Below are 23,856 nucleotides of genomic sequence, written 5' to 3'. Positions count from 1 at the left end.
GGGGGGGGGGGAGCTTAAGTTCACGTGCTTAGCAAACATTGGCTTAGCAAACATTGGGCTTTTGTCATTTTGTGTCCTAGACCATACGACCAAAAATTAGCAAACATTGGCGAAGCTTAAGTTCACGTGCCAAAAGCCCAACGTTCGAAGCCCAACACCAATTCCTAATATCTGAAGTTTAGAGTGGCAAAGCCTAAACCGTCTGGGTCTTTGCTTGGCCGAGATTTTTGGTCGATGAGCGGCTCTGATTAACCTCTTATAAGCAAGACTGGGATCAACCTATTATGAGCAATCCTTCGCTAAGCCATATGAGCTCATGGCTATGCTCGCCTTCTCATAAATAACACTCAGCTCTTAGTCTCTCAAGATTCAATCCTTAGCATGGCTCACTAGTATAACATCCCCACGAGATACATTGATCATGCTACTCATATCCTTCGTGACATATCCATAGTTGATTCCAAGAGTATGAACGAGACTCGAGTCTCACATGTGCCTTATGACTGATTCCTAGTAGCGTCCGAGAGTGATATACTGGTCATGTCCACCCCGGGCCTTGTGACTGATACTTAGTAACATCCGCACGATACACACTAGTTATATCCCCCCAGCCCCGTACATGACTCCTAGTAACATCTGCGCGCGATATACTAAACATGTATGCTTTCCCAAGCCCGTATTTAGACTCCTAGTAACATCCACATGTGATACACTAGTCATGTCTACTCTATACATGACCACTATTCACGACTAGGCTGGAAGATGCGCTGTTTAAGCCAAATTGTTCTATGATCTCGTGAAAGGGACATTGTCCGGCATGAAGGCTCGCTCTCAATCTCCCGAATATGCCACAACTGACTATTATTTAGCCTGAGCTCTACTGGATCATCATACAACTTGTATAAGACACTAGGATGAAGCATGAGCTACACCTAAGGCACATGCTTCATTCACATGCTCTTATAGTAAGAGTTATGGGTAGTGCCACTCTTTCAAATGAAGGAGTGCAATACCAATTTGAGCAAATTAGAGGCTTATATAGGTAGGTTTCAATCCACTTTTCCCCCAAACTCGTTGGAACACTCATTCAGTTGAACGAGTGGTTAGGAATGTAGCACTAGACTGGGACTATCCCCCGTCAGGAAAAAGAACAATAAACGGGAGACTGTCTCCCATGTATACATTTTTTTAGGTATTGACAGGGGACAGTCTCCCGTTTGAGTTTTTTTTTTTTTTTTTTTTTTTTAAGACAACGAAGGAGTGTCCCCCGTTTGATAGTTTTTTACGATACAAACGGGGGACAGTCACCCGTCTGGTTTCAAAAAAAAATCCTCACGGGAGATAGTCTTCCGTGTAGTGCATATTTTCGTTTTACCCATAGTGTGTTCACTCGTTCATTTGAACGAGCCCAATTTCATATGAAAGAGTTAGTCTCTAAATAGAGACTACCCATAGCCCTTGTTCTTAGGCATGTTCACTTAGGTCTGAATTGTACAAAGTTAATCCAAAGCGTGGTCAAACCTCCCAAAGCTCCGCACACTCATCAGATAAACCTATAAGCACAAAAACGACTGTCACAAGCCAGCCACACGAGGTTGAGGCTTAGCCTCAACTGTTCTCATACTCCACACACGATTCCTGAGATATTTCTCGCTTTCACGTGACTCATCCTAGTCATGGCATACTAGTATATATCAGCATAAGAGATGATTCAGCCACACAATGGAGGATAACAATTAAGGATTTGGTATGACGGTATAGACACACATGGGAAGTACCCAACTGTATTTCTAAACTCTAAAGAGAACAGTTGGTTAACATATTATAAGAATTTAAGGATAAAACTTAACACCAATTATCTTTATTTTTTAACTACAGAAGGAGTGTTCCTCATGGAAAGTAATTCTTATATCACCGTCTTTGGATTAGAAAATTATACTGTAAATATGTTATTCAACGATCAACCAAAACATATCCGTCGGAGCGTTTTTCTGCAAACCTAGAATTACTCTAATCTCTCTTTCATCAACTTCCCTCTCTAAAACCAACCATAAACCTTTTCTCATGTGTTTGAAGTAGCACTTGTACTGCCATTCCTTTGGTTTAGGTGAGGCTGCTCGTGCTCAACCTTTCGCAACTCACACTCAAAACCCCAGAATCTCACTTATACCCCTTCACCCCATTTATATATCTAAAAATTATAATCAATAAATATAATTTACTTACCGATATCGAAATCTATGAAATGGAACGAATATGTAACCCATCGCCTTTGAACTAATATTCGAAGAGTTTGATTGTTGTGAATTCTGTTATGTATGAAATAAGACTCTTACTAAACATAATGTCTAAATGGACGATCTAAAAACCGCCCACTCACACAAATGAGCCTTGCGATCCCTGGATTTTGTTCGGGAGTTAGTTTATGGGACCCATTCGCATGAGTGGCTGTTTTTTTTTTCCTGAATTACCAATAGGTACTATTATAGTGATACTAGTTAGTGGCAGGTCCACCCACTAAAGCCCAGTAACTAGAGGTCCATAATAAAAAGAAAACATAAAAATGGACCCAATTTTTTAATCCCAGGTCATGTACACGTGTGGGACAAATCATGTGAAATTTTCAAATACCTAAACTACCCTTCCAATCCCATATTTAAGCAGCCTATTTCAAAGTTTCTAAAAAAAAGATATCAGCGAATTCACATCCGGGTTTCTGCTCTCTTTCTTCTTCTCGCGTTTGGACTAGGGTTTCTGAAGATTTCTTTAGTGATTTTAACAGGTATGTTGCTTAATCTTTTCTATTTTCTTCTTTCTGCTACAGTTTCATGGAGATCAGTTGTGTTCTTTTTGTTTTTTATGAATCTTGTTCGTATTTATTCAGTTATTTGGTTAGATTGTTAAGTTTTTAGCTTATTTTAGCTTTCGATTTGATTATCTTTCTGTTTTCTTTTCAAAATCATGTTTGTTTTCACTTTCAGATCGTATTGTCCAGCAGTACATATATGACATACTCATTGTTTCTGCTACAGTTTTTGAATCATGTTTAAGATTTGAATTTTGGATCATGGAGATCGGTTGTGTTCTGTTTGTTTTTTATGAATCTTGTTCGTATTTATTCAGTTATTTGGTTAGATTGTTAAGTTTTTAGCTTATTTTAGCTTTCGATTTGATTATATTTCTGTTTTCTTTTCAAAATCAGGTTTGTTTTCACTTTCAGATCGTATTATCCAGCATTACATATATGACATACTCATTGTTTATGCTCTTGGATTCTGTTTCTTGCATAGATCTCTCACTTTTTTTAGTTTTACCCATCAGTACGTATGTGAAATACCGTATTACGTGCTTCGATTCTGCTGTTTCTCCTAGATTCTTAATTATTCTTTGTCATGCAGTTGATTTTGTAGTTCATGAATATGCATTACATATATGGCATACTCATAAAAATTGCTCTTAGAATCTGTTTCTTGCATAGATGTCTCACTTTTTTTAGTTTGACCCATCAATACGTATGTGAAATACTGTATTTTAATACTGTTACATCTTTGTCACATTTTCAGGTTCAAAACATGTCTGATGCAGAGTGTTCCAATCCAAATACCTACTGCTATGTATACATTTATTATAATCATCATCATTTTGCTCACCTGGTTACTTTTAAGTCTAGTATTGATGACCTGAAATTTCTTATTTGTGAAAACTGGAGAACCTTGAACCCTTCTGAGATTATCATCACTTATGTTGAGAATGGTGTCAAAGTGCCTGTGATTGCTGACTTTCAACTTCATGGTCTCGCTGCCTTGCATTTTTCAAAGAAATCGGCGTTCTTTGAGCTGCATGTGGATTTTCTTTCTGCTGGTGGATGTAGTTCCTCTACATTCAGCGACGTCGACAACAATTCAGAACTGATTAGGGCAGATAGAGATAGTTATGAAACTGATGGAAAAGAAATTGTTAAACCTCTTCTGTCCGATGGGTGGGAGAATGTTTTTGATGATCCGAACAAGCTTTTTCGTGGTGGTGTTGATGCTGTTCGGTTGGCCTGTCAAAAGTATTGTTTGAAGACTGGGTATCGCGTAACAAAGGTGAAGAATGATCGTGAAAGGTTCACAATGAAATGCAGTAAAGTCCCATGCACTTGGATGATCCATGCAGTTGCTATTGATTCTACTTGCGATGTTTTTAGGATAAAAAAGTATGTTGGGAGGCACACTTGTGGAGCTGGTGTGAAGTTGAGAAGTCCTAAAGTATCGAAGAAGCTGGTACACAACCTTATTCATGATCGTGTGATGCACAACCCACTTATCAAGCCTCGCGAAATTGAAGATTATATAAAAGTTGGTGCTGGTGTTAATATCAAATATCACCATGCATATCATGGTTTGGAACGGTCACACCATGAAATTTTTGGGAATGATGTAAAGTCTTACTCTGATCTGGTTTGGTGGGTGAATTCATTGAAAGAAACAAATCCTGGCTCTTATGTGGATTTTCAGTTTAACGATGCAACTCAGACATTTGAAAGGTTATTCATTGCAATAGGCGCTTGTATTGAAGGTTATAGACTTTGTCGACCAATGATTTTTGTTGATGCAACTTTTCTGACCGGGAGATTTAGAGGTACCCTTATGGCTGCTACTTGTCTGAATGGGAATCAAGGCAAGTGCTCTTTGTTACGTTTTAATTGTTATTGTTTACAAGTTATTCACTGCTTTTAATCGTTGGAACTTTTTGAGTATACCATTTATGTACTGAAAAGTTATTGTGTCTAACACACACTAATTCATATATGTAAGCATAAGACCTTTTTTTGAGTACAATATGTCTATTATGTACTGGAAATTCTTAGTCTATTTTCCAGTACATAATATATGTTACATCTATTAATATAGCAACATATTTAGTGACAGTATATAATATGTACTGTTTGTTTTTTGCAGGTTTTTATCCGCTAGCCTTTGCATTGGTCCCAGGAGAGGATGTTGACAATTGGGATTGGTTTATGTGCAATCTTAGCAACATTGTTGATGACCGTCCTATCACCTTTATGTCTGATCGTCATGAAGGATTGTTGAGGGCTATTCCTAAACACTTTCCTACTTCCCATCATGGCTATTGTTACTACCACTTGCAAGGAAACTTACCAATCAGGAAATCGGACGAGAAGTACAAAGAAGTTATGGCTTGTTTCAAAAAGCAACTTATGCTCTCACACCAGCAAGATATGAAGAAGCACTAATGGAAATGGAGTTAATGGGAAGGCCTGGGGTTGCTGAGTATTGCCGCAATATGCCTAGGGAACATTGGTCCAGCGCGTTCTTCACTGGCTGTAGATTTGGTCAGACTACATCAAGCGTTGCTGAGTCCTTCAATAATTGGATTCGGAAAGACAAGAGGCCTGCCTGCGCCCTCGTTGACATGATCAGGTTTGTGTGTGTGTTTTTTTTGTTGTGTTTTCTTTGTTTTTGGTTCATTTTTTTTTGTTCAAAATTTATTACAGGTGTTCTTTTTGTTCCATTCATAGGTTACGCGTTATGGAGTTGATGAATGAACGTCGCGAAATGAGTCTTTTGATGGACCCAGAGAAGCTCACTCCTACCTACGAGGCGTTACTTAAAGAACATATTCAAATTGGTCGAGTTTGGAATGTTACTCAGTCATCTGCGTATGAGTATGAGATTCATTCGCCTAGGTTAGCTTTATCCCATAAAACAACTTTTACTACTATAGCATACATGTAGGAGTGAATCATATGTTTTTTTTTTTGTATTTGTTTGCAGTGCTGCATATATGTACTGCTTTTAAGTTATTTGTGCTGAAAAGCTTTTTACGCATCTGCAGGTCTCACACTGTTGATCTGCTGAACAAGACTTGCACCTGCCAAAGATGGCGTGTTTATGGTTTTCCATGCTCTCATGCTACAACAGCTATTTCTGCCAAGGGTGATCGATACGTAGATTATATCGAAGACTACTTCAAAGTTACAAATTTTCAGCAGCTGTATTCAATTGCTATCAGACCAATCCCCAACTACAACAGGCCAGAGCAGTATCTGCCAGAGGATACTATTTTTCCACCCCATCCACGAGTTCCACCAGGTAGGCCAAAGGGAAATCGTATCAAGAATGCATGGGAAAGCTAGGAAGTCCGTCCGTTGTTCCAACTGCAAGAAGAAAACTCACCACAACAAGGCAACGTGCACTGTCATTCCTTCATACCCATGAGTTTTAGATTTTCAGTTCTCCCTTATTAGTTCTATTGGTCACAATGCAGATTCTGTTTTGCGCATCATTTTAAACACTTTTGTTCGCTTTTTTTAGAGTGCTGAAATTATGTACTGTTTGATATCTTTCTGGGACAAGGTACTTTGTGCTCATTTAAGACTCTTTTAATGGTACTTTGTACTGCATTATCCACTTTCAATATTATTGGTTTTTCAGGTTGATTTCCAAGTTTGTTCAAGACTTTCTGAGCACAACTATTATGTACTGTGTGTTCAATTAAGACACACCAAACAAAGAGACCAGCTCTGAGATTCATGTTCTCTCCCATCATGATTAACAAATTTAGAGAGTCATATTCTTCAATTGAATCTAATAGCTGGTCTATGTTACATAAGACACACCAAAACACTTCATACTATGGACTTTTACCATCCAACATGTCAACATTTTTATAAAGCCAAACAACTGTACATAGATTAAACACAAACACCATAGTTTCGAGAACAATTGTTATCAAAATAAATAAGAATAATTACTAAACTTTGATATTGTCTAAAAAAACTAGCAAACTCTGAATATGTTCTCTATGATAACTTCTACTATGCAGTCCTAATTCATATAGCACTGTCTTAAAAACCTTTTGGAGCATGAATATTCCAGCTCTCCTCAGGAGGAGATGTTGCTGAGAGTATGTCGCATGCTAAAGAGATCCTCTTATTATGTATTTTGTCCTTTAGTTCTTCTGGGTCTCCCAAGCTCATTCGCACTCCATCAATTACTTCCTCCTTTGCAACTTTCTTCATGATGTGCATGATATATATTGCACAATCTGGATAGTCTCCCTGTTGAGGTGTTGGGTAACTAATCATCTTTACTCTGTGTACAAGTGGAAGGCGCAGGCTCGACAAGCGTTCATTAATTGCTAACAAGCAGTATTCTGCCATAAGATTAGCATTATCGAGACACTCGTTTTTGGATACAGCTTCCCAAGTGTTGTAGTGGAAGAATTCGCCTTTCTCGCATTCATACACAAGAAGCGTCCAATGCACGTTTTGGTGTGACATTGGAATAATAATCTTCCTGGTTCCTTCCTCCATATTCCTGATGGGTAAGAAGACAGCAGTGTTTGCTGCTACTTGATGTACTGGGTCACTTAAATAAAACTGAAAAGAATTAAATTTATCAGTGTAGTAAATATGTACTGAAAATTATAGTGTAAAACACATATATGAAAGCATAATATTTGTTACAACATCAAAAAAAAATTGTTTCGTTTTAGTTTCGCAGATATGCTATTCAAATTCTCAATATATAAAACAAATAAGCATGAATTCGGATTCAATGTAAAACAGTATCAGAGATATGCACTGCACTTTACAAAGACATGATGCATGTTGTTTATCGAGATAAATTGGAAAACATACCCAGCCTGTTGGATCAATGTGGAGTACTGGAATGTACTTTCTCTGTCCATTCACCGGTTGCTCATTATGATATGCTTTTTTCAGTTGGTATTGCCAGTAATTTATAAGATCTCCCTCTAAAGCCCTGTTATGTAGCAGATCTTCAAATGTCTCTGCAGATAATATGTGATGACCAATCACAGCAGGAGCTTTCCAAGCACTGTTGCTGCAAATTCAAATAATCCAAATCAATTATAAGTTTGATTCTAAACGAAGTACATAAAGTTTTGTTAAAATGAAAGGGACCTATCCAAGAGAGACTCACATTGAGGTAGATTTGTCAAAAAAAGGAGAGAGAAGCGCTCTTTGTTGTGAACTCAAATCCTTATAGAACGGAGATTTCCTTAGGCTCAACAACTTGCGTGCATTCTTCACTTTTTTAGTAAGTTCTTGCAGATTTGGATCACCTTTATCTTTTCTCTTTCTCACATTCTCTCCATCCTTTTTCTGAACTTTCTCTGTTGGGCAATGGGTTTTCAGTTCTGGACTTTGTTTTTCGCATGTTAGGTCCCGACAGTCCTTTGCCACTAGCAAACTCAGGATCAACTCTTTTCTGCGGGTGGCTCCGAGTTACTGGATTCTGAGGGGTGTATGTGATTTATGGAGTAAGTTTCTTCTCCTTGGCTGAGATAGTCGGCTTTTTCTTCTCCTTGTCCATGACTGATGTAGTCGACTTCGCTATTGGTTTGACTTCATTACTCTTTGTAGCCAGCCTATCTTCGAGTCTCTTGGCAAGTGTTACGTCATCTTCCTCTGATGTTTGACTAACTCCAGGTTCGTTATCCTTCAATATACCATAAACGTAAAAACAAAAACAAATGAGAGACTAAAATAGCAAAAAAAAATGAACAGAATAGAACATATGTATTGTTGGATTCTTTTCAGTACAAAACTTATGTACTTTTAGTTTCACTGAGTACATAACATATGTACTGTTGGGTTTTCCCATGTTACTGAACATATGTAACATAAGTGGTCCATTAAGTATTGATAAAGTTGTTACTTTTCACTTTTTTGGTAATTATAATTACCTTCTGTAGCTCAGAAAGAAGTTGGAGAGTCTCAGCATATGCATTAGCTTTTTCGGCGTTCATATTCTTCTTCAGTCGAGCTTCCTCTGCCTTTTCAGCATCTAAAACTGGATACTTATGTTTGAGAATCGGCAGCATTCGTACATATGCTAAAAGCATCATTAAAACAAAACATAAATTCATTAAACAGAAGTATATTTAGGTACTTACAAGACTCTCTAATTGTTTAGTAGGCTGTTGCTTTCTGTCATTCTTCATTTTCTTCTTCCTTTCTACTTCATTGAATGGAATGGGATCCCAAGGTTTCCTTGTTCCCTGCATTTGAAACAAATCAGACTACGAACTATTTGACCAAAAATTGATATACGTACTGCTGGTTATATGTATCAGAAGGATATATGTACTAGGTTTATAACATGTTCATACTTCTTGTTCAGGTTGCTGAAGATCAGCTTTCAAACGAGCTTGTTCAGCTGCAGCTAAAACAATTGCAGAGGCTTCATTAAGTGTAGGTGCAGTATCGATTTGAGCTTGCTCATCCGAGGGATCCGTTTGAGCTTGATCTGATGCTCCTCTAGCAACTGGAGCTTCATTATGCGCAGGCGCAGCTGCAAGATGGATTTGAGGTGGATCAGGTGCACCTAGATCAATTGCAGGCTGCTGCACCTCTTCTCCATTTTGATCACTTGGTCCTAAACCCAAGTCAAAAGTTGGTCTTGAAACTTGTGATGGAGGATCCAGATCTTTAGCATAAAATTTGTCGAAGATTTGAGAAGATTCCATTTTTTCCAAGCTTGGTAAACTACCAGTCGACGGGTACTCCAGACTAAGAATTCCTAAGGATGGATAAGGATCTCCCATAATTTCAGCTTGTAGATATTTTGAGTACTCATCGTATAAATACCCTTCCCATGGATGGCCAGGTCAATCAGTTTCTCCATCGGCACGGTATGCAGTTCTTTGAGACTCGGCAGCTCACAAACCAAAGGCATAAACTGCATATTCGGCAACATTTCTTCAAGCGATGCACCCTACATAAATGCAATGCCAAACCGTATTATTTTATAGGATGACAAAGTATAAAATTGAACTAACTAGTGTAACGTTCAATTCGCTCACCTGTCTATCTCTAAGAGAACCAATTTCCACTTCAATATTACCCAGAACTTGTGTCGCTGCTGTTTGTTGGAGTTCAGCCTTTTCAGTCTGTTATTCAACATAAGGTGATATGTTTTTAATCAGTATTGCAGATATGTACTTGTATGTTTTTTCAGTATAGTAGATATGTACTGACAAGTTTTAGTTTTTTACAAACTAAACTAATACTAGAAAGAATATAACTTACCTGTGATGGTTCTGGCATGCTCTTTTCCTCTTGCAGCTCTTTCACCTTTCGCTCCAAATCAGATCTAGCCCAAATTTTAAACTGTGAAACTTCAATATCGAACTGTGTGAGATTTTCTTCAGAGCCCCCCATAACAGGCATTGTTGGAGTAGCATTTCCCTGTTCATTCGACTTTTTGGGTATCATCTGGAATTTCCTGTTCAGCCTCTGTTACCAAGGGAGTAGTTGCTGATGGAACGGTGTCATCCAAATCATCATGCCCTTCTTCAGAGCTACTGCTAGATTCTTCTTCTCCCGAGTTTGGTTGTGGAGGTGGGTAAGCTCTGTGATATATATCATTCAAAGCTCTTCTAGGATACTCACATCAATGGGGAGGCCGTCCTCTTTCCTGCTCTGTAACTCACACCATTTTTCTGCAATTGTCAGCCTCAAATCTTCATTCTTTACTTCCAAATCCTCGAACTTTTCTTGCCAATCTACTGTCAATGGCACGTCTTCAACTGGAAGCCTTTGAGCAATTTCATTCAACATTTCTTTTTCATACATAGTATATTCATCCTTAAATTCTTTAGAGAACTGGAAAAGTACATATAACACACACATATAACCAGTTTTTATCAGTATAACATATATGTACTCAAATAAATAGTGCATATGACACACACACATCATTTTGGTCAATCAGAAAACTGCTTTTGATAGTGTCCTACCTAAAACAAATCATTTAAGTATAATTATTTATGAAAACATAAATAATTATACTTAAATTCATCAACTTTAATCAGTTTTTTAGATATGTACTGGTGCATCATTGTTTCCTAAACCAAAACTACAAGAAGCATAATGAAATAAAACTTATCCTAGTAATATGTATTGTTTTTCTTAGGGACTTACTGTGTATTGCGAAGCCTCCATATCCTTTAGAAACTCAACAGATATTTCTTTGATGTTCCACCTTGCCGCTCTTGGAAGGTATCGATCATCTGGTAACGTCACTGGTTTCACCAAGTGAGTATGCTCCGCATACAACAACTATGACAAAAATAACATCAATAGAATCAAATACAGAAACTTAAATGACAGTAGAGTAAATATGTACTTGGAAAAAAAAAGCTTGTACTAGATGATCGATACCAACAAATAGACGACACAACCAGATGTCCTCGGGAGTGTTGTAGTTCTGATTGATTTTCTTCTCTAAGAAACTATGTATCAGGTCAGGCCAAGATACATTCTTTGACTTCTCAAGATCATCAACTAAACCAAAGTACTTTTCTTTGAGTTTATGAGCATCTTTTGTTGTAAAAAACAAAGTAATACACATAAACAGGCATAATAGCTTAACCATATCTTCAATTGTTTGTTCAGTTTCTACTCTTGGTATCCTGTACTCCATATCTTCATCATCTTCACTATCGGGTACTTGTTCATCATTGTCATCATCACTGTCTTCGCCACCTTCAGATTCAATTCTTGATTCCAGTACGCTTGAGCAGTTTCAAGATGGCATCTTGTAGCATTGGTCTTGTAACCGTGTTGCTATCACCAAAGTGTCTAATGTAGAATGGTTTCTGCCTCCATCCACCACCTCCCATCAAAAAGGTGTCATCAGTTCTTCTTCCTGCCATTCTTGGCATTCCAAACATTACACCCATTTTTTCTGGTGTCGACGTGATAATGTGTGTTTCACCTCTTCTAACAAACTCAAATGTGAGCTCATTCTTGACTCGACCCCTTTTGTAACACTTCAAGTACTTTTTCACTGCACCTTCCAACTTTTCCCAATGACTTTCTGAGTACTTAGTGTGCCAGAACATCAAAAACATCTGTCCATAAGAAGATTCGGCTATCTTTTCCAATGTGGCTTCACTCAAAGTATATTTACTCGCCTTCATTCTGGCAACCAGGCTATGTAATGCTGTGAAACCAGACCTATACAACTTCCTAACAGATTTTGGCACAACCTTACCTGCAAAATTTAATTGGTTTTATTTCAGTATAACATTTATGGACTACATTCATCATCTCAGAAACACAATCAATCACTATTGGCCTTATGTACTTCATATCCAAAGATCATTATCACATAAACAAAGAAACTGATGAATTTAGAGTACATAAACACTACAATGTCTCAGTTTTTTAGTTATGTACTGCCAATTATGTGCCAGAAACACAAACAGTGGTAAATAGACACATAAACAATGTTACCCATTCACTACTGGACTTATGTACTGCCAAAAAACAACCTAATTAAGAAAAAAACTCAGTACTTGATATATGTACTGCTGGCTCTATGTATCAAAAATAAAATGAAACACATTGCATATCACTTTTGATTCTTATTCTACAGTTTTATAGTTATGTACTGCCAATTCTAAGTGCTAGAAACACAAAGTAGAAGTTGCATGTAAACTCTGATAGGTTTTCATAAATTTTTAATCAGTACTTCTAATATGTACTGGTGGATCTATGTCCCAGAAACACAAAAAATATACTGAAAGTGTTAGAAATAGTACATTTTTTCTGAATTGGTGCGTTGTTACTCGGTTTTCTTCGTTTTCTTTTTAGTACACTTTATTAATTATATGGTTTGAAGCAGGACTCCAAAGACTACACCAAAGAAGAAGACAGTTAGTAAGGGAACCACCCCTAGAAGATCCCCAAGGCTAAATAGTGTGGATAAATCAGTTGAAGGTGCATCAAGAAAGCTGAGTTTCATGGATGTGCCCATGTCCAAACATTCTCAGGCTAGTAGCAGTGGTTGCTGTCAGTCAAAAGCTACAAATGAAGTTAAGTTTGTTGAAGATGTGGACAATATTCAGCTGGAAAACACCAAAGAAGATGAATGTCACCCAATTGAGAATCCAGAAGCTCCTCCAGTATATGACAGTGATGAAGACATTGAATATGGGTCAGATGAAGAAGAACAAGAAGAGAAAAGAAGAGAAGAAGAAGAAAAGAAGAAAAAGGAGAAAAAGAAGGCAAAGAAAAAGGTATATTTCATTTATAACTGATTTCATTTATTATAATTTGTAACTTATTATATGGTACTGATGTTGATCTTGAATGTGAAGGTAAGGATGTGGATGAAAGACCTGCTTACATGGATGACTTTGATGATGATTTTGGTCAGTACATGAAGGGTGAGCATGATGTAGATCTTTTCCCTGAAGAAGAAGTTTTTACTCCAGTAGATCCTAGCAAAATGGAGGTAAAAACTAGATTTGCAAATAAGGAACATTTAAGAAACATCTCAGGGGTTATTGTGTTCTTAATAAGTGTCAATATATTTTGGATAGAAGTGCTCCCTCTAGAATTAAGGCTGAGTGTAGGTTTAAAACAGAACATGATTGTCCTTGGTTTGTGTATGCTAGCAAGAAAGAGGGTGAGAAGACTTTTGTTCTTAGGAAAGTGAATTTGGAACATAAGTGTGAAGGGGATCCCCAAAATAGGAAGATCTGCTGATCCTCATTTTGTAAAGGATTTTTCTTGATCAGATGAAGAATAAGCCTAAAAAAGTTGTTCCAGACCCTTATAAAATCAAGGAAGACTTCTTAGCTGAAAAGAGAGTAAATATACCATATCAGTGTGCATGGAAGGCTAGGAATCTAGTTTTAGAGTCATTATATGGGAACTATAAAGAAAGTTACAATGAAGTACCAGCATTCTGCAAGATGTTTACAAAATGCAATGATGGGTCTGTTGCTAAGTTCACTTTTGACACAGTGAATAACACCTTTGAAAGCATGACACTCTCATTTGAACCTGCAATGAGGGGTTGGCGAAAAGCATGCAGGGGAGTTATAGGGCTTGATGCCTGCCATCTAACAGGGGAATATGGGGGAGTATTGATGGCTGCAACTGCACTTGATGGACAGAATGGGTTAGTAATGTTAGGAATTATGGTATGCAGAGCTGAAACAAAGGAAAATTGGATCATTTTTTGAAGCATTTGAAGGATGCAATATTAGCACATCCAGTGAAAGTGGCTTTCATTTCAGATAGGCAAAAAGGTTTATTGGAAGCTGTTGGTATAGTGTTTCCTGGCCATCACCACAGATACTGTTGGAGGTAACTTTCTTGTCTAACTTTGTTTCTTGTTTCTTTTGTTTGTCAGATCAGATAAAGACCATATGTTAATTGCAATGTGTTAAAATGCAGACATTTATACAAAAATTTCAAGAAGGATTACAAGGGTCTTGAATTATACAGTTCTTTATGGAATGCAGCAAAAGCATACAAAGAAAGCATTTTCAGGTTTGACAGTCACAACAGTTCTTTGTTATTGGTTTTATGCACTATTTGACAGTCAAGTTAGCTAGTTTTTGATTGGCTGTGCAGGAACATTTTGACAATATTGTGAAACAGAGTGCTGCAGCTGGTGCTTATCTCAGTAGAGAAGATCCTGCTACATGGTCCAGGGCCTTTTTTAACCCTATTCACTGTTGTGAACATATGAACAACAATTTTTCAGAGTCTTTTAACAATATGATCAACAAGATGAGAAATAAACCAATTATAATGATAGGAATAATGTATGCTAACTTAGTGATGGGTACATGGTACAATAGGAGGACTGAATCTGCATCATGGGTAGATGGTAATTTGGTTCCTACTGCTGTTACATTGATTAAGAAAATGTTGGAATTTGTGACTGACTATGGTGTTGACCCTTGTGTGGCTGGAGAGTTATATATGGTGACTAGTCCAAAGAATTCTGTGTTCACAGTGAACATACTTGCCAAGACTTGCTCTTGTTTGCAGTGGCAGTTGAGGGGGTTCCCCTGTATGCATGCAGTGAGTGCATTGCATAGCATAAGGCCACAATGGAGAAAGTAAGATTTCTCTTTTTTTAAATCTGTACCTTGTCTCAGAACTTATTTATGCAATTTCTAGGCCTTAAATGTATCTAGCACTAACCTTTACATACTCTGCTTGAGCAGGTACTGCAGTGATTACTATTCAGTGGAGAACTATAAGGCCACATATGCACCAACTTTTGCACCACTAGATGATAAAAGTGAATGGGTCCAGGTACTTTTTCTTCTTAAATTTGTAACTATATGCCCTATTTATATTCTCAACTACATTAATATAAGTGCATTTGTTCTTGCAGCCAAACATGAACAAGAAGATCTTGAACCCTCCTCACAGTAGGAAACCAGGAAGACCCAAGAGCAAGAGGGTAAGAAGTTATGATGAACCTCGTGTTGAGAAGACAAAAAGGAGGTGTGGGAAATGTGGAAATGTTACTAACCACAACAAAAGAACATGTGCTGGTGGTGAAGTGGGATCTAATCCAACTGCAAAGAGGCAAAGGACTGAATGTGATGCACAAAGCTTCACCTTCAGCAACATAGAGCCAAGTCAGACCACCGGAGTTAGGGGTGCAGCTAAGTCAAACAAGAAGAAGAGAACGGCATCATTTGTTGGTGAATGTTTTACAGGGCCTGGCAGTCAGCCTTTGGCAACACCATCTTCTACTCCAGCTTCCACAACACCTATGAGTCTGCCATCTATAGCACCATCTTCTACTCCACCCTCTACAATAAATAACCTTTATCAGAACTTCTTTGGCATTGGATCTGTATCTCAGAATATAAAACAAGGAAAGGGAAGGGGAAATGGAAAGGCTAAGAAGAAATGATTTGAGATCCGTTTTCTGATTTTTTGTGTTTAAGAAGACAATATTTTTTTCTTTTGTAGACTTGAATTAATGCTGAATCAAAAGTGGATGGTTGTTTATTAGTACATTTGCAGGTTACATTTTCAGATTGTTGAGTTCCTTACATATAGCATTAAGTTGTAAACTTGAATGCATAATTCTGTTTTTTGCAGCAATGAAGACTTCATCTGAGACCCATTTAAAACCGTCACAATCTGTACAAGTGAGGTATGCTATGTTCTTGTTGTGTTCATTCTTGCAAAATTTCATCTCCATTTTGATTTGCAGTGATCTTTGTTGCAGGTTTGATTTTGCAGTGGGCAGTTTTTGAAGCAATGACCAGATTCTCCGCAAGCGTAACAACCATTCTCTACTGGTAATTTCACCATCTTGCATTTGACAGGATCGATGGCATCGTCAAACCATTCAAAGTACTGACAGGTTGGAATTGAACACTTCAAAAACATTTTTTCGTTTGTTTCTTTTGCTTTTGAACACAATAGTTGCCTTATACCATTACATGGTATATATTTGCACCTGGAATAAATCCAAGGACATACCTTTGGATCATGAATTCCCTGTGCACAGATAGAACATGAAATTAGGGGTTGTTTTAATCTTAATCTTACCTTGCTGCTGCTACTGCTGCCTGGAGAGTTTACTTCATTTTGGCTCATGTCTTATTTATTTTTATTTTTTTGATCTGTTGAGTATGACAAATACTATGGTTCTTCTCTGCAGGGCCTAATTTATATAAATGAAGCTGAATCTGACCGTTACAAATCCAACCGTTACAAATCCGACCGTTGCAATGAGTCACTGAGTTGACTCGATACTGGTTTGGTTACGAACTCAGACGAGGGTTAAGTCGTCTTTTACCTAGCAGGTTAACTGCCACGTAGCCAGTTAACTACCTAAATCCGTTTTTTGAAAAAAACGGGATGGAAAATGTCAATATCGGCCAGTTTATATAAAGATTCAAAAAAACGGCCAGTTTCTTAAATATGGTTCAAAAAGGTGGTTACTTTATTAAAAAGCCCTTTACCTTTTCTTATGCGGCGCATCTTAACCACACCCGGCCACTGTTCTACTACTCTATTACTCTCTCTGTGAACAATGAAAATGCTCAAATTTCTCTCACAAAACCTTACCTAACAATTCAACCTCTCATTTCTAAAACCCTAACCTCAAAATCCCACAAATAATTCCCCCTCTTAATTTCTCAATGCCTTCATATATATCAACCTTATCACTTCAGCTCTCCAATGTAACAACATCTACTTTTTCACTTAAAAAATCCACCATTACTGATTTTAATTCAACACCTCCATTTCTTCAAGGGTTAATTAGAAAACCCTTTATTACAATCAGTTGTGTATCAGCAAAGAGGAAAACAGGTTCAGTGAGTGAGAAATCAGAGTCTCAAGAATTAGTTTATCTTCTTTTGAGGAATTTTAATGACCAAAAACCTTTGATTTCTACATTGAATAAGTATGTTAAGATTGTTAGAACTGAACATTGTTTTCTTCTCTTTGAAGAACTTGGAAAGAAGGATAAATGGCTGCAATGTCTTGAGGTTTGGCTTCTCCTCTCTGAATTTTCAATTTTTAGTTAATTTTAGTAACAATTGGGGATTTTTAGAGGTCATTGAATCATGAATTAGGGTTTTTAGATTTCTTATTGATGGGTTTCTTCTGCCATTCAAAATCAACAGAGGGGATTTTTTTTATTTTTATGGTAGACTAGTTATTTCCAATCAATTTTCTCTTAGGCTATGCTTACAACTACCTGTTGTCCCTTTGATGGAAATGATCCAGTATTCTCTTTTGCTTCTGATGTCATTATCATTGCCAGTGCAAGAATAACATCATTGTTAAGCTCTTGAGAAGAAATTGGTTGAAATTTGAGCTGTTAGTGTGTCATTGAGCTAACACTTTCAACTCTCAAGCACCCTTTGATGAGGTCAGATATTCTGCCCAAATGTAATTGTTGAGAAGGGTGAACTACATAAGGTGAAAAATGAATAGCTCTGCTGTAAGTGGCGTTATAGGGGGAAAAGTTGAGTGAATTTACACAGCAAATGCCGTCTGATTTGTCTCATCCTTGGTTGATACTGGGTTGTGAGCTTTAAATGTTTTGCAGTTTTGCAATTTTTGCATGCTAGATAACCTTCATTGGTTCTGTATGGATGTATATTTTACAACTAGCTAAGCTTGATTGGCTAAGGGTTCCAATTTTCATTTTTAGGTTTTCAGGTGGATGCAGAAGCAGCGGTGGTACGTTGCAGATAATGGTGTTTATTCAAAGTTGATATCTGTAATGGGAAAGAAAGGCCAAACGAGAATGGCAATGTGGCTTTTCTCAGAGATGCGTAATAGTGGTTGCCGCCCTGACACTTCAGTCTACAATGCACTTATAACAGCTCACCTTCACTCCAAAGATAAACCTAAAGCTTTGGCCAAAGCCCTTGGGTACTTTGAGAAGATGAAGGGAATAGAAAGATGTAATCCAAATAATGTTACATACAACATTCTATTGAGAGCTTTCGCCCAAGCACGCAATGTCGATCAAGTAAATGCATTGTTTAAAGAACTAGAAGAGGGTATTGTTTCGCCAGACACTTACACTTACAATGGTGTGATGGATGCATATGGGAAAAACAAGATGATCAGAGAAATGGAAGATGTCCTCTCCCGTATGAAGAGTAATCAAACTAAACCGGATATTATTACCTTTAATTTGCTGATTGATGCTTATGGTAGACGTCAGTCGTTTGATAAGATGGAACAAGTTTTCAAGAGCTTGCTGCGGTCCAAGGAAAAACCTACATTGCCTACATTCAATTCAATGATTACAAACTACGGGAAGGCGAGACTTCGAGAGAAGGCAGAAACAATGTATCAAAAGATGACTGATATGGGTTATACACCAAGCTTTGTCACATATGAGAGTTTGATAACCACTTATGGCTATTGTGATTGTGTTTCAAGGGCTAGAGAAATATTCGACGGTATGGTGGAATCTGGGAAGGAAGTTCCAGTTTCAACTCTTAATGCTATGCTTGATGCCTACTGTATGAATGGATTGCCCACAGAAGCAGATCTTCTTTTAGATAATGTGTGTAGTAATGGCTTGCATCCACAGGCTTCGACATATAAGCTTCTTTATAAAGCATACACAAAAGCCAACATAAAGGAACTCATAGATAAATTGCTAAAGCGTATGGATAAAGATGGTATTGTTCCCAACAAGACGTTCTTCTTAGAGGCTCTTGGAGTATTTGGGTCATCTGGCTCAGGATCAGAGTCGAATAACAAATCTCCTGGTTCCGTCAGTAAGCAGATTAAGTCAAGATCAGAGTCCAGTAGTAGATTGCCTGGTTCTAGCAGTAAACAGATTAAGTCAGGATCAGAATCCAATAGGAGATTGCCTGGTTCTAGCAGTAAACAGATTAAGTCAGGATCAGGGTCTAATAGTAGATCCACTGATTCTGGCAGATTGGTGCAAAGAAACAGTTAGAAGTTGTAGGGGTTCTGAACGTTGAATATAAGGCATCTATGTGTTTTAACTACGTTGACGACTGATTGTAAATTAGATGAAGTTGACAACTGGCAAGCTGGAAGATGCAAACCTCAATTTGTTCGCTGTTGCAGGTGTAATTTCTTTGGGATTTTTATGTGGTATGTATTCCAACTCTATATCGTAGTTGATATCAAGATCCATGTTTTATTACAAGATTGGAACCATGTTCAACAGAACAGAAATTCTTTTTGTTCATCTTTTGATTCTTATGGTTAATCTCTGTTGTACTGCAAACCATGGCAGAGATTGGGTTTTGGTGTGTCCTATGCAATATGGAAGAAATAATAGTCAGAATGAAACTTTTGGTTAACCTTTACTGACTATAATCATAATCACCGTGGTTAAGCTTGGTAGTTTGCTGATTCTCTTACACCATAAAAGATTTGTGTATGAAAACTCATTTTCTAAATGCAACCGTGATTATAGTGGCAAAATGAACTTTGTAGTCTTAGATATTTGATTGAGAACTTAATTGCATGTTTTAAAAGCCTAAAAGTTCCCGAAAAGTGGTGTGGATTGTTAAACTTCTTACAAGGTTTGGCTTAGAAATCTACCTCCATATATGAGAGTGACACTAGTCTTTTATAGGTTGGATTGCTGAAAAGTAGAAAGAAATAGAGGGATGGTTATTTCATGTGCAGTCGCTAAAATTATGCAGTGGTTTTGCTTAGTTTATAGTAATAGTAATATTACAAATGCTTAAATTAATTTTGCAGTTCTTATATAGCCATGTGATTGTTTGAAGGTTAGGGCAGGACTTGAGATGGCATTGACTGACGCAGTTACCACAAGTATTGGTACACTGCTGCTGAAATTATTTGATGGTGCATCGAACACCATTAACATTGATATAACAGTTTAGTTCTTTCCTTACATATTAATGCTGCTATATCATCAAAACAAGTCTTCTGAAAACAGAGAACAAATGTTGTATCTGCAGATTCCAACACGTTCTCTAGATGAAGCTGCCAAATTGGCTTCAAAGTATCGGAAACAAGGGTTCAACACCTTGAAGCTTAAAGTTGAAAAGAATCTGAATGCAGACATTGAAGTTGTAAAAGCCATAAAGCTTGCTCACCCTGAGTACTCATTTATCTTGGATGCTAATGAAGAACTAGCAGATACGGTTTGGAAATCTTTTTACCAATCTGGCCATAGATAAGAACTGAGGTTCTTTTTTGCTTCATATGTCACAACTTTGCTAACCGTAGGCTATTTTCCCTAGCCTTAGCGAATAAATTCTTGTTTTTGTTTTACTGAAGTGTTGTCTACGGGTGTTAAGAACTCTGACATTTTTGAGGTAATCCAAATACCCCTGATCCAGTACTGAATTAAATAAAGGTGTTTGGCTCTAACTCTAAGAATTGGTCAATTTCCCTTGTAATCAAATTACTGTGAACCAAGAACGGTGTAAGTTCAATAATTATCAATATTTGAAGAAAATTTGGATCAAATTTTGTAAGAGTGTCTGCGTAAGATTGTCCATGGGTCCTTCCTCCAAAATGAAGGTCCAGGAGAGGCCCAATAAGAAGCCCACCCATGAGGCTGCGCGTGTCTATTCTAGTCTAGCCAGGGTTTCCAACTCTGGAGAACAACTTTCTGGATTTTCCCCTTCTTACCCTATAAACTAGATTACTGCTGTAGCAGTGGGGGACGACGAAGAAAACCGATGAAGAAACAAACGCAGAGATACATGCTCTTGTATCCTTCTCTTATTTCCTCCCACTCCCACCAAACCCACCAGCATTCACTTCAGTCCTATATTTTTATCTCTTGGCAGCACACAAAAACCAACTATTTGCACCATCAAATCAGACAACCAAGCCATCACATGACTACAGAACTATCCCAAAACATTCATTGCAGGCACCCATAGTCAGCACCCAAGAAGCCACGCTACTTCTAAGTAAACCATCTTAATTTCTCTCGTCAATCCAAATTATTTTCACTCTTTTTTGAATTGAACTTAATTCAAAGAAGCAGATGAGACATACCACTGTTTCGTTGGTCTGTGAGCATTATATACACCAATCCGTTGAACATAAAACGTTTGTTAAAGCTCATTTTTAGGGTAATTCATGAGCCAGTCACTGATGTTTCTTATGGGACTTTTGGTCGAACACCTTCTAGACGTGAAACTGGAGATGCAACTTGCTGTTTCTTTTGCATCTTCTACAACTCTTTCCCGTGAAATGCTTTAAACTGAAAATTCGAGTAATAAACAAACCCGATAATCCTGATTAAAGAAAATGAAAAAGAAATCGGAATAAGAAGAATCATAACTCAGAAGAAAAAGAAAGACGATAATGAAGTTTGTTTTTTTTTTCTTCTTCATTGAGATAGATGTAGAAATCCGATCGAATCAGTGGGTTTTTTTATGTACTCTGATCTGAATCTGATCTGAATCCAATAAATTTGTTCGATTTATTGGATTTGATCGAAATACATGATCAATTTCATGAATTGTATTGATCTGTTTCCGAATTTCCAGAATTTTTTTTTTTTTCATTTTTTTGCACATTCTCTGTGACGGATAAAGTCACCATTTTTTCATCACATAGGGACTCTTCTCTTTGGTCGCCGTCCAATAATCACCCTCTCTCCAAAATCGCTTGGTATTCCAAACCACTCTTTGTTTAAGATCTGAATCTGATCTGATCGGACCTGATTAAATTTGAAACAAATAGAGAACGATGGCGATCGAAGAAGCAGATGTAAGAATGAAAGATCTGAAAATTACACAACCGGCCGTTGATCCGGCCAAAATTTACTTCTTTTTTTTTATAAGAAAAAGAGTGTAGGCAAATATAAAGTTTGCCCACTCACTGTTACATCTAGGATGATGTCTGTGCTGACTCGAGCGCCAGGTTCATCCCTCAAAAGGACATTAGTGTTATTACAGTGATCCAAATCATAGGAGTTTGTAGGAATCTGCAAAGCATGCAAGATAGTAATTAAATTTGTTCCTCTCCAGGTAGCGCAGCAGTAAAAATAGTGCCCTACTGTTTCTGATGTTTGGAGAAAACTGTTTGGCCAAAATCATAATCTCTTCACTCGGTACAATAATTTTCATGATTGGCTAAAAAACTGGTTCCAAGCTGACAACAACATGGCTAGTTGGAATGAAACATTTGCCACTACATGTTGGTTCATATGGAAAGCCAGATGCGACTGGGTTTTCAGAAAACTCACTCCAACAGCGTGTGCTACTGCTATGGATATTACTCAACACCTCCGTAGTCATACCAGAATCCACCATAAGCCAGGGCACATCCTGAATAATCTATACTATCGGAAAAACAGCTCAAATTCTCCTTCTGGAAACTACAGTCCTCACAATCACACTTCTGATAAATTTGGAATCACTATTAGCCTACACATTGATCCTGCAGATCTTTACCAAGCTACTAGTGATGCCCAATCTTATACTAACTACTCTCTTATTGACATGTCTTTCACAGGTAAATGTGTGGGCATCAGAAACTTCAAAGACTATTCCAATGGAATCAGCAGAACCGAGCGAGCCAGCAGAGGAGCTCAACTAGCACTGACCTGAGGAAAAACCATGCAGCAAGCCAACATCAACTTTGCTGATGAATCCGAAGTAACAATTCAAGGCATACAAGAGTATTACCAGGAGGAAGTACAACAACGTTTCACAAGAGGAAGTCCAAAACAACAAGACAGTTATCACAACAATCATCAAGTTAATTTTGTGCTCGGGAAGCTATCCAAAGTGACAGTTCAACAGAACAGAGCAGCCACTAATCTGGCCAGATTGGCTAGACAGTCCCCGGCCAAAATTGACGAACCAGGGAGTAAATACTGCTGCGCTGCCTTCTACAACTTGTATGGACGCGTAACCCCCATAGCCCTGAAAGACAAAGTCTGTGAAGCAGCTATAGGCACTATTTTTGTTCGTCCAAGACCCGAAAAAGAGTACAGAAACTTAGGTCCTGTGTAAGTTATTCTGATAATGTCTGCGTGACCGAGATTCACTTGGGTGGATAGTTTAACACTTTCACTTGATCAACATGTTGCTAATTGTGCTCACAGAATCATGCTTATCTCATATCTACTTCGATGTCTTTGTTGCAGTGTTAATGTACATGCTAGAGTAGTAGTAAAAAAGACTCATTTCGGAGGTGTGGATGAGTTACACGCTTACTGCAACCATTACGGTGACACGGTGGGCTGGGAGTGGGTAAGGATAAATATATCTGTCTCTGTGATTAGTTAACTAATTTTCTTCCGTATCAGTTTACTGATGAATGATGATTAAGGATAAATATATCTGTCTCTAGAGCCAGGGTTATTCAACCCTTGGCTCCGCCCCTGATTGATTGCTAATAGTTAACAGTGTATACGAGACAATGTTTTGCATCGCCCAACCACCTGTTAATTAGTATCCACCACAATATACTCCTAGCTTGTTTGGCTAAACTGTCTATCAATGGTATTCACTATTCACATAAGAAGCATCAAAGAAGCTCATGCAATCCGGTTTGACCATTTGATGCTAACCGTGGAGTTCTTTATT

General features: G+C 37.7%; 6 protein-coding genes across 8 annotated transcripts; 4 read left to right on the top strand and 2 right to left on the bottom strand.

Moving 5' to 3' along the window:
* The first annotated feature begins 4,554 nt into the window (after window positions 1-4,554).
* Window positions 4,555-5,378, top strand: LOC113326854 (protein FAR1-RELATED SEQUENCE 6-like). The gene is made up of 2 exons (XM_026574529.1): window positions 4,555-4,662; window positions 4,944-5,378. Exons 1-2 carry the CDS (start codon window positions 4,581-4,583, stop codon window positions 5,240-5,242), a joined length of 381 nt encoding a protein of 126 aa, XP_026430314.1. The 5' UTR covers window positions 4,555-4,580; the 3' UTR covers window positions 5,243-5,378.
* Window positions 5,242-6,145, top strand: LOC113274879. The gene is made up of 3 exons (XM_026524325.1): window positions 5,242-5,429; window positions 5,528-5,695; window positions 5,845-6,145. The coding sequence occupies exons 1-3, from the start codon at window positions 5,242-5,244 to the stop codon at window positions 6,143-6,145; spliced, it is 657 nt and encodes a 218-aa protein (XP_026380110.1).
* Window positions 6,146-8,288: 2,143 nt separating this feature from the next.
* LOC113274809 lies at window positions 8,289-9,504 on the bottom strand. The gene is made up of 4 exons (XM_026524226.1): window positions 9,148-9,504; window positions 8,932-9,036; window positions 8,722-8,838; window positions 8,289-8,474 (listed from the first exon to the last, which is right to left on the bottom strand). Exons 1-4 carry the CDS (start codon window positions 9,502-9,504, stop codon window positions 8,289-8,291), a joined length of 765 nt encoding a protein of 254 aa, XP_026380011.1.
* Window positions 9,505-9,557: 53 nt separating this feature from the next.
* Window positions 9,558-10,612, bottom strand: LOC113274724 (DNA-repair protein XRCC1-like). The gene is made up of 4 exons (XM_026524142.1): window positions 10,430-10,612; window positions 10,067-10,273; window positions 9,841-9,927; window positions 9,558-9,752 (listed from the first exon to the last, which is right to left on the bottom strand). Exons 1-4 carry the CDS (start codon window positions 10,610-10,612, stop codon window positions 9,558-9,560), a joined length of 672 nt encoding a protein of 223 aa, XP_026379927.1.
* Window positions 10,613-13,997: 3,385 nt separating this feature from the next.
* LOC113282156 lies at window positions 13,998-16,176 on the top strand. Of its 2 annotated transcripts, none has more exons than XM_026531104.1 (6): window positions 13,998-14,140; window positions 14,231-14,326; window positions 14,411-14,904; window positions 15,013-15,103; window positions 15,186-15,962; window positions 16,038-16,176. In XM_026531104.1, the coding sequence occupies exons 2-5, from the start codon at window positions 14,288-14,290 to the stop codon at window positions 15,714-15,716; spliced, it is 1,155 nt and encodes a 384-aa protein (XP_026386889.1). In that variant the 5' UTR covers window positions 13,998-14,140; window positions 14,231-14,287; the 3' UTR covers window positions 15,717-15,962; window positions 16,038-16,176. The 2 variants fall into 2 exon arrangements, with proteins under 2 accessions (XP_026386889.1, XP_026386896.1); XM_026531111.1 differs by having other exon boundaries at window positions 16,023-16,158.
* Window positions 16,177-16,830: 654 nt separating this feature from the next.
* LOC113282144 (pentatricopeptide repeat-containing protein PPR5 homolog, chloroplastic-like) lies at window positions 16,831-20,754 on the top strand. Of its 2 annotated transcripts, XR_003326651.1 has the most exons (3): window positions 16,831-17,310; window positions 17,982-19,414; window positions 20,257-20,754. XR_003326651.1 is itself a non-coding variant. In XM_026531095.1 (2 exons), the coding sequence occupies exons 1-2, from the start codon at window positions 16,960-16,962 to the stop codon at window positions 19,251-19,253; spliced, it is 1,623 nt and encodes a 540-aa protein (XP_026386880.1). In that variant the 5' UTR covers window positions 16,831-16,959; the 3' UTR covers window positions 19,254-19,798. The 2 variants fall into 2 exon arrangements, 1 of the variants encoding a protein (XP_026386880.1); XM_026531095.1 differs by lacking the exon at window positions 20,257-20,754 and having other exon boundaries at window positions 17,982-19,798.
* Window positions 20,755-23,856: the final 3,102 nt, after the last annotated feature.

Source organism: Papaver somniferum, chromosome 1, assembly GCF_003573695.1.
Source record: "Papaver somniferum cultivar HN1 chromosome 1, ASM357369v1, whole genome shotgun sequence".
NCBI lineage: Eukaryota > Viridiplantae > Streptophyta > Magnoliopsida > Ranunculales > Papaveraceae > Papaver > Papaver somniferum.
This window is presented reverse-complemented; position numbering and strand designations above follow the sequence as displayed.

Bases quoted from the DNA above. Each gene is read 5' to 3' on its own strand.
- LOC113326854 (XM_026574529.1), top strand. From the start codon at position 4,581: ATGATTTTTGTTGATGCAACTTTTCTGACCGGGAGATTTAGAGGTACC. The intron at 4,663-4,943 runs GCAAGTGCTCTT...TGTTTTTTGCAG, and splicing joins TTGTCTGAATGGGAATCAAG to GTTTTTATCCGCTAGCCTTT.
- LOC113274879 (XM_026524325.1), top strand. From the start codon at position 5,242: ATGGAAATGGAGTTAATGGGAAGGCCTGGGGTTGCTGAGTATTGCCGC. The intron at 5,430-5,527 runs GTTTGTGTGTGT...TTCCATTCATAG, and splicing joins GCCCTCGTTGACATGATCAG to GTTACGCGTTATGGAGTTGA. The intron at 5,696-5,844 runs GTTAGCTTTATC...ACGCATCTGCAG, and splicing joins TATGAGATTCATTCGCCTAG to GTCTCACACTGTTGATCTGC.
- LOC113274809 (XM_026524226.1), bottom strand. From the start codon at position 9,504: ATGGAATCTTCTCAAATCTTCGACAAATTTTATGCTAAAGATCTGGAT. The intron at 9,037-9,147 runs GTATGAACATGT...TTTCAAATGCAG, and splicing joins TTCAGCAACCTGAACAAGAA to GGAACAAGGAAACCTTGGGA. The intron at 8,475-8,721 runs GTAATTATAATT...GGTATATTGAAG, and splicing joins TTCTTTCTGAGCTACAGAAG to GATAACGAACCTGGAGTTAG.
- LOC113274724 (XM_026524142.1), bottom strand. From the start codon at position 10,612: ATGTATGAAAAAGAAATGTTGAATGAAATTGCTCAAAGGCTTCCAGTT. The intron at 10,274-10,429 runs GTGAGTATCCTA...CCTTGGTAACAG, and splicing joins AGGACGGCCTCCCCATTGAT to AGGCTGAACAGGAAATTCCA. The intron at 9,753-9,840 runs GTGAGCGAATTG...GCATTTATGTAG, and splicing joins GTTCTCTTAGAGATAGACAG to GGTGCATCGCTTGAAGAAAT.
- LOC113282156 (XM_026531104.1), top strand. From the start codon at position 14,288: ATGGAATGCAGCAAAAGCATACAAAGAAAGCATTTTCAG. The intron at 14,327-14,410 runs GTTTGACAGTCA...TTGGCTGTGCAG, and splicing joins TACAAAGAAAGCATTTTCAG to GAACATTTTGACAATATTGT. The intron at 14,905-15,012 runs GTAAGATTTCTC...CTGCTTGAGCAG, and splicing joins ATAAGGCCACAATGGAGAAA to GTACTGCAGTGATTACTATT.
- LOC113282144 (XM_026531095.1), top strand. From the start codon at position 16,960: ATGCCTTCATATATATCAACCTTATCACTTCAGCTCTCCAATGTAACA. The intron at 17,311-17,981 runs GTTTGGCTTCTC...TTTCATTTTTAG, and splicing joins AATGGCTGCAATGTCTTGAG to GTTTTCAGGTGGATGCAGAA.